Source organism: Papilio machaon, chromosome 16 (assembly GCF_912999745.1).
Source record: "Papilio machaon chromosome 16, ilPapMach1.1, whole genome shotgun sequence".
Classification (NCBI taxonomy): domain Eukaryota; kingdom Metazoa; phylum Arthropoda; class Insecta; order Lepidoptera; family Papilionidae; genus Papilio; species Papilio machaon.
The window spans coordinates 1,727,853-1,736,795 of record NC_060001.1 but is presented as its reverse complement, the minus strand read 5'-3'; the positions used below and the strand labels follow the sequence as shown (position 1 = coordinate 1,736,795).

At 34.5% G+C, this 8,943-nt stretch overlaps 1 protein-coding gene across 1 annotated transcript; it reads right to left on the bottom strand.

The window, feature by feature from the left end:
- Positions 1 to 270: 270 nt before the first annotated feature.
- On the bottom strand, positions 271 to 8,596 carry LOC106715793 (putative phosphatidate phosphatase). The gene is made up of 6 exons (XM_014509148.2): positions 8,434 to 8,596; positions 2,298 to 2,449; positions 1,761 to 1,958; positions 1,300 to 1,461; positions 822 to 998; positions 271 to 497 (listed from the first exon to the last, which is right to left on the bottom strand). Exons 1-6 carry the CDS (start codon positions 8,489 to 8,491, stop codon positions 402 to 404), a joined length of 843 nt encoding a protein of 280 aa, XP_014364634.2. The 5' UTR covers positions 8,492 to 8,596; the 3' UTR covers positions 271 to 401.
- Between the last annotated feature and the right edge of the window lie 347 nt (positions 8,597 to 8,943).

Here is an 8,943-nt window from a genome sequence, read left to right as displayed (position 1 = left end):
AAAACAGTAAAAGGTGAATGACCTGTAAAGGTAATCTCACACTAAGTTAAAATCTTCAATGGTTTAGTTAAGCAATCCCTTAAATTCTTTAGTGGTCATTAAATAATTTTAGAGTGTCGCATTTTATCTTATTAAGTATTAAATTCATTATATCGCGACAATATTAAATTGTTTAGTAATGTTACCTTAGTCTTTAAATAAAAATAAAATAATTTTATTTTAAATTCACCGTTTTTTGTAGTATATATAACCATATTAAAAAAATCATAAAAAAATACATGGTTTTATTTTTCAATTAAAGTCAATATACAAATATGGCTGTTTTAACTTGAGCACTGCCTATACCTTTGGGTTAAGAGTGTTTTATTATACTATTATTCAAAAACAACTTGTGCGTGTAGTCATCTGGACATAACGGGCTGTGGAAGCATTTCAGGAGGCCCCGTCTCCCATGAGCGCGGCATACCGTATTTCTTCGGTTTCAAGATATATACAAACTGGAAATATAAACAATATTTTATTAGAAATTAAGTTATAAGTCATTCCATAGCTTAATCGTTCTTTCTTACACAGGTATAAGTTGTGTATGAAGTTAAAGAAAATTTTGCCTTTTTTCTTAGCGCCTGTCATAAAATTATTTGTATGCGAAATTTTTTGTGCTATAAAAAATCACTAGGCGCTTCACAATTAAAATTAATTAATTGTTGCAAACTCTGTGAGGTTTATGCTACATTTATATACTTCCGAAACACGACTATGTGTCTCTTGTCTGTCCACTATTAAGTTCGAATGGTTTCCTTAAATAGGCAAGTATAACTTACTACAATAGCACCAAAAGCGAATCCCACAAGGAATCCGACAGTGACATCACTCCAGTGGTGCATATGGTCTACCACTCGCGACAGGCCCACGTACCACGCTGCGATCAGCGCCGCAAACTGACAGCCGTGACGTAACAGCTTCGAGCCGCGCCACTTGCCCTTCACCTGGATGTAGAACTGCACGAACACGTTACTATGCGTGTACAATAACTTGATACTAACGGCATGCGTGTAACCTTTGCTTACATAGTGTGCTAAAAATATTTTTGATTATCAAATTCATTTGCTATGCATGTTTCTTGTACACTTTAAAATAATGCCTTTGTGACGTCATTGGTAAAGTTTTTAACACTGTCGTTTTATGCATCATCTACTATCTGGCTAGCAAATGCCTGTCTCCGTACCAGAAAATGAATTATTAAATTATGATTGATAATGGATAGGCGTTAATATATATAAGGATTGATAAGTAACGTACAATAAAGAAGACAGCGGTGTACATTGCATAGCTGGCATGTGCGCTGGGGAAGCTGAGGCGCATCTCCTTGAGCTGCGCCGCGCTTGCTCCCGAGCACGTGTATGCTTGGATGTAGCCCAGTTCGTTCAATGGGGACGACGAATTAGGTATCGGCCTGCAGAGCTGGAGAACGAAATTTCATTATGCAACAATGTGGTAAGCATAAGACCAGTGTAATTATAAGTGGCTGTCGTCACTCGTCCCGACCAAACAGTCATATATTCATTGCTTGTACGTGCCTTTGAAATTAATACGGGTAAGCTAAAATGGTGCAGAACAGAAAGGCAAGCAGCGTAAATTACTTGGACGTAACGCGTAACTTTATGCGTAACATCAATTAAAAATCAAACTAGTAAAAGCCTAAAACTATCGGAAATATGTGTTGTAATTAGTTCTGATGAACTTAATCTAAGAGAACTTACATCAAAGAAATGTGGCCTTAATCTGCCGATAACGTATTTAGCAGCGTTGACAGTGAGCTGCTGGCAGGCTGCTCCAAAAGTGTACACCCCTACCGTTACGTAGCTCTCCCAAGCCCAGCCCGGCACTAGCCACCCATTCACAAACTTCTCGCCCACACTGTTCCCACGCTTGTCGCGCACGAACTCTGTGACTACAACCTGGTGACAAAACGACAAAGTTTTTTTTTTCGGTAAGATATCATCACAAATACCTTGGATGGCCTTGGATGGCCGGGTGCATTTAGAGGACAATGCGAGCAATAATCAGCCCCACAGCGAATTATTAATTTACCTTCTATTAGACTCTTATCTAATAATTAGAGAGTTCAAGTAAACTTAATACACTCAAAACAAATCCCATTTGAACAAAACACACAAATTCATGTAACGATGCTTTTCATTGTTTCAAAACTTGTAGAACAATAATACGGCCGTCCCGTCCAGTTCATATACACTGACATCGAATTATCATGCATTTAAAGAAGTTCAGTTCCTTACTGTAACAATAATGAAAGCGAAGCCAAGTCCCGCGAGCAGGCCTTCAGAGATTTGCTGTTGCTTGTAAGGCAGCCGTAGGGAGTCGTCGTCGGCGAAGTAGCCGCGGTGGTAAGGCTCCGCCCACAGCAGCAGCCCAAGCAGGGGAAACGCCACTGTAGATACGCAGAACAACAACCATGGCATACTGTTTTATTGTTTGAATAGTGTATATTATGTCTCAGACTAATGGTGAATAGGCAAGTTGCAGACTTGCGGAATTAACGAATGGTTGGTGACTATATTGAAGAAAATTTTGAAGCTCTGTTAGTATTAACTATCTCCATCTTATAATAAATAAGACACGTGGATTTGGCGGAAGAGGGGACGCATAGGAAGGAGAAATATCCTCTTTCTGTGCGTCCCCTTCTCCGTTGATTAAAGGTAGGCAACGCATCTGAATTTGCGGATGTCTATGGATAACGGTCGCCTCGCTATTGCGGCGAATCCAGGTGGCCATCACCTTATGATATAAAAATGTTTATTTTACATTTATATATTTCCACTTATGCTATACATAATATAATTTACTGATACTTAAGGTTCATAATTTTGTAGGTTTGTTAAAACCTTGCAAATCTCTTGTTTTGGGTAATTCATTTTATTTTTTTAAGTCAGTTAATTCATATTTTGAATATAATTTTAGTTTAGATTTTACTTTTCATTTATCGAATTATATTATGTAAAATGTTTCTTTCTTCTGTCTTAAAAAAACATTAATTTTAAGGCAACACTAAATGCTTATTTTTATGTAGCCTCGAAATAGAAGCTAGAATCCTTAGTTAGGTTGAAAATACAATATAATCGTCACAGGGAAGTATTTGTACAGAATGTTATCTTTATCAAACATGTTTTAACATCGGGGTCAATGAAATTTATCTAGAACATGTACATCTTGATTATAAACTAAATTAATGTCTTAAAACATGTCACCAAATCTTCACAAACAAAATGTTAACAAACATCATAATACTAATATTAAAAATGCTGATGGATGGATGGATGTTTGAAGGTATCTCTAGAACAGCTGAACAGATCGTGATGAAATTTAGCACAGATGTAGAACATAGTCTGGAAGAACAGAACACATAGACTACTTATGTTTTTAATGCCGCGCGGACGGAATCGCGGGCGACAGCTAGTAGGTTAATAAAATTGTAGTGTCTGTATGTAATATCGAAAAAATATAATCCGTACACATTATGTTTTATTGTTGCTGATAACGAAAAACCATTTTTTTTAATTTCATCTGTGTGGCCGCGAGGTATCGTTTGTTCAGGGTAATCTTCGGATGCACACGGGAAAATTATTGGCTACTTTTTTTTAAATTTCGTGATGATGTCGCGGGTTACTGCTAGTGAAATAAAAGAGTGATATAAATGGTCGTTTATCTAAATCAGGGATCCCCAAACTATTTTGGACAAGTGACCCCCTTTTCCAAAATGAACTGTTACCTCAGACCCCCCATGGCCAAATTATCTACTTTTAAGAACAATTATTATTATTATTTTTCATTCTGACTTAGGTCAATAGAAGAAGACGGAGTGAGAATTAGCAATGCTTTAAGTTCAATATCGACCCCTTTGGGAATCCCTGATCTAAATAACAATATGTTGGCATACCCTTTCACGTAATTAACAAAATGAGGTGACACAATGTATAAAGTCACGTGTCACAATAAACAAAGCTGAATTTGAATTTATCTATAGTTAGATGGGAATGTAACCATTTATTATCTATAAAACAGCTGTACAATACCATAGTGTTATCTTTGTTTTTCAAAAATACTACGTTTATTCAGGTTTATCGGCAATGGAAACATCTTATCAAATCGTTTCTATAGAATGTGGTTAGCACAGGTGGGCACAGTTAATCGAAAAGTTAACTTCGTTAATCGTTAATTCGTTAATTAAAAAATTAACTTCGTTAATCGTTAAAGCGTTAAATTCTCGAAAATTTAACGCAAGTTAAAGTTAATCGTTAACAGTTAACCATACGAAAATTATACATACTAATTTCACACTTATGTGGCGACACTTGTTTAAAATAGTAATTTGACTATACATTTATAGAATGTATACATTAGTATTAGAGACAAATATGAATGCATTATAGTTTATTTCATTACGAGTGCGGAAAGCCTTACTGAGCCTTACGGAAGAGTAACTGAAACAACGCTTGCTTAGTGCAGACTGCTTTAATGACATCACATTGACGTAATGGTCGGACGCAGCCGACCGTTCCTATTTGCGCATAGTTGATGCGCATATATAACACTTACATTGCAAAGAGTTCCAACAAACGTCTACCCGAGCCGAGGCGCAGCCGAAGGTGAGGGTTGACAGTTGGAACAAGTTGTAATGAAAGTTCCGCACGTGTACTAAACAACTATTTTTGATACAGTTGCGAAAAAATGAAGCAATTCAATAGAATATTAAAAACACAATAAACTCAACTAACTAAAATGTTTGAAAAATGGCGCCAACCGTAAAAGAATACAAACAGAGATTTTTTGTTTTTTTCACCCATTCTGGGTAGGCAAAGGGAACTATGCCCAAAGAACCAAGTCTTCAGTAGATTATTTTTATTGATATGAAATGAAAATGAAATTTAATGAGATGAAATAAAATGAAACCTAACCTAATTCCTTGAATCAAATCATTAAATCTGATATTGTAACAAATTAGAAGCTTCTTTTTAGAAATATTTGCGTGAATCATAAAAACTTCAATGATTTTTTTTTTTTGTAAAAACTTCGTGGTTGGTTATTCTTTTTAACAGACATTATTTTGACAGTTGGGAAAGACAAGTTCAGAAAAGCTAAAGAAAAAGCACGAGTAAAAAAGTGTTTTAATACAGTTGCTCAAAAAGTTTCGTATTGCAGGGACGAAGAGCGTTCGGAATGGTGGCTATTACATACTCTTGCTTTTATATACTCGTAATGAAATATACTACTTCGAACCTTCTTTTGATTTTGTCCTGTTGGTCACGTCTTTCCCGGACGCTCTGATGCATACACTTGCACGCGAACTTCACATATTATATCAATTATCAACTCGTTCGTTCACCATTCGAGTCGCCGACAGTCGCCCTACATAGCTGAACTTACGAGCGTGGCGTGGCGCGTAATTTAAACAAAATGACAGCATGTCTCAAAGTTTCTAATTTAACGATTAACGGACTTTTACTAACGGAAGTTGAGTTTAACGGAAGTTAACAAAAGCGTTAACACTTTTTGAAGTTAACTTAAAAGTTAATCCGTTAAGCAAAATGTTAACTTCGTTAATTAACGATTAACGGATTAACGAGTTAATGCCCAGCTCTGGTGGTTAGTATGTTAGTTGACTCTATAAGGTAAAATCAAATATTATAAATTGAAGTAGTTAAAGGTTTTCATATACATATAATAAAGGCAAATCGTTTTCAACTCGATATACTAATGATTCAGTATTTCCGGCTAATTTCATATCTATAGATAAAATAACAAATTATAAGCTAGTTCTATGTTCTATCTATTACATGGTATCGTTTTATGATGTCAACCTAATCGTATTTTATTTCTGATGTATGTTTTTATAATTTTGGGTCACTGTAGAAGGGCTTTCTGTTACCTACGAAACAGTAGAGTGAACTAACTATAATTTAATTAAGAAAATAAATAAAAGTAAATTTGTGGCGAACCGTTTGGTAAAATGGCGATTTCATCTAGTCGTAAATACTAGATAAAATAAAATTCCCTTCATATTGCTTGTTCAATTTTCTTTATTTATTGACATTGACTGATAGACACGTGTGATACAAACTCCGTATAATTAAGTACAGATAATAAAATACGTAAGCAGTAAAACAAATCGTTTATTTTTTGGATGACGAAAACGTGGTGCTACAACTCTACTCGTACGTTAAGTCAGTCACAGTCTAAGTAGGGAATAAGGGATAAGGACAGGGAGAGGAGATTACTATGTGCAAACTTTCAATTACTACGTCATTAATCCTTATCCTTCAGAGTTATCAGTTGGAATCAAAGTTGGAATCACATCAGAGATTCCCAAACTTTTTTCTCGTTGACTGTTTTCAAAATCTTACTGTTTCGGTGAAACCCCTCAACTTTATCTACAGTACAACCCCGCGGCCGGGTCTTTTGTAGACTCCAGGGGGTCTAGACAACTTTGCGAATCACTAGACTATATGATGTTCACTTTGAGGCTATTTAATCAAGAGTTTGACGGACTTTTAGATAGTAACAGTAACTTTATTTAGTTTAGGTTTAGTACTAATTTAATGATCGTTTTAGTTCAAACGCTCCTACATTTTATATAGGAAGATAATATCCTTTATATCGTTGCAATAAGGATTTCCTCTTCATTGAACGATAACCTCATTCGAATGAATCAATTGAATGATAATAATCAATTGGTTAGCCTGAATATTATAAGTGATATATACTCATATGATTTCGTTGGCGAACTATTCGTATGATAAGGATGAAGTAGCATAGCTTTTGCCCGCGATTTCGTGCACGCGGAATTAAAAAAAAATGTAAGTAGCAAATGTGTTCTTCCAGACTATAATCTACATTTAAACTAAATTCCAACCGTTAAGCCGTTTTGGAGATATGAAGTAACATCCATACAACCAAATTTTCACATTTATAATATTAGTAAGATTGATTTCTTTGACGAAGTACATAGGATAAGAAGGAAGTTACATCTGTACCGTATTACTCTTGTAAATCAGTGACTATGATTATAGATATAAGCGAAAAATCTAGAATTTTAAAACTAGGTGCGAAAATCTAGGTTGTGAAACGAACGTGTGTATTGTATTTCTTCTTAAATATTTAAAACAAACAAATATTGTATGAATAACTTTTAGCCAATACAAAACTTTAATTGCCGTACTCAGAGTTATTAAGTGATCAACTTTAATTCGTACAAGAAATATTAAAATCTCCGTTAATAACTTATTAATGATAATAAATGCTTTAGTTATCATCTCCCTAGCCTTTTACCTACCACGTGGGGTCGGCACACAGGGTTTTAATAACCTCAAAGTTTTGGCTTAATTTTTTACGGCCAGCCGCCTGCCTTGCGTCAACCTCACAATAAATGCTGCAGTAACTCTTCTATTACTATACCAATATAAATCTCAATAACATATGATTATACAAGTGTTATAATTAAATAGTAATACTTTTCGTATCTTGTACAAGAACTACATACCTATTCAAACTGGAATTAGATTAAATACTATGATTAATGCCACCGGTCTCATAAACGGTGTCAACTAGTCACCTTCACTTTTATGTAGGTACGTACATTTGAGATCATCAGCGTAGGCCGTCTTAGTTACGTGTTTGTTACTACGTTTAATTTTACAAACTCGAAAGCTTTACCACAGTTCAAAAAATAGAAAATCATTTATAAAAAAATGGATATTTAAAATTCAGTGATTTTTACTTCACGTACAAAAACTATTCGATTCAAGGTAATTTTACGGTAACCGATTTTAAATTGATAAGCAAGGTTACGTTAGTTAGTAAAGAGAGATTTTGCGCAGTTAAATATTTTACATTTAAATAAAATCGTAAACAATAGCTGTAAATATTGTTATTAATGATTGCAAATCATATCATTATGGTGTCATGATCATCACGTAATGTGTGACATTTTTATGTTGGACAAAACAGGAGACATAATTCTAGTCCTGGTTCCCTTTATAAGTTTCGCAATTCTAGTTTTATTCCCCTTTTCACCCTTTTCTAATAAGGAGAGAATGTGATTTGGCGAGGGAGGAGGTGGGTGGCTATGTTTTTATTGTTTTCGGTAGTGCGAGCGGACAGCTGGTTTCTAGTTTGTAATTTTTCTTAAACTACCTTTCTTATTTATGATCAACGAAGTATTATATCATTTGTATCCTTTGTTAAATTTATGATGAATAAATCTTCAACATAAATACAGAACATATTGAAACAAAAACATGATCAGTTTTCCGATACAAGGACGTGTTTACCGCACGAAATACAACTGGTTAACCGCTTCAACATGTTATTAATAAATTGTTTATTTGTACGATTAATATTAAAATATTAGAAACTTACCGCAGAGGAGGACAAAGAAATCCAATGCTATCTTCCATATCAGTTTATCAACAGCCATAATTTTAATGAAAACACTAATCACTCGTTAAATTTTCACACACAATATTGTTAACAAAACATTTGTTGAATTGCAACTTACTTTTATAAACTAAATATAAAACAAGTCATAATTTAGGAAGTAAAACTTAAATATTTTAAAATAATACGCGACAGCCTCACAAAACGACTAAAATTAAATGATAAGTTTTCTGATAAAATGAATAATCTGTGGTTAGTCTTTAGTCACACCTGCGTGCCGTCATAATGAGCAAACGTGCAGAGATTGCCGCCAATTTCAATGAATCTAATGCTCTTCTTAGCACGCTTTTTAAGTAACATATTTTAAGTTCGTAACTTTATAACAAAAGCGACGACGATCACAAAAATCGAGACAAGAGCATTGAACGCTCTGTTGAGTCATTGCAAATGTAAATATTGCATATTTACGCAACGTGTCCCACTACTTTTGCA

Bases quoted from the DNA above. Each gene is read 5' to 3' on its own strand.
- LOC106715793 (XM_014509148.2), bottom strand. From the start codon at position 8,491: ATGGCTGTTGATAAACTGATATGGAAGATAGCATTGGATTTCTTTGTC. The intron at 2,450-8,433 runs GTAAGTTTCTAA...GCGTATCTACAG, and splicing joins TTTCTTTGTCCTCCTCTGCG to TGGCGTTTCCCCTGCTTGGG. The intron at 999-1,299 runs GTACGTTACTTA...GTGTTCGTGCAG, and splicing joins ACACCGCTGTCTTCTTTATT to TTCTACATCCAGGTGAAGGG.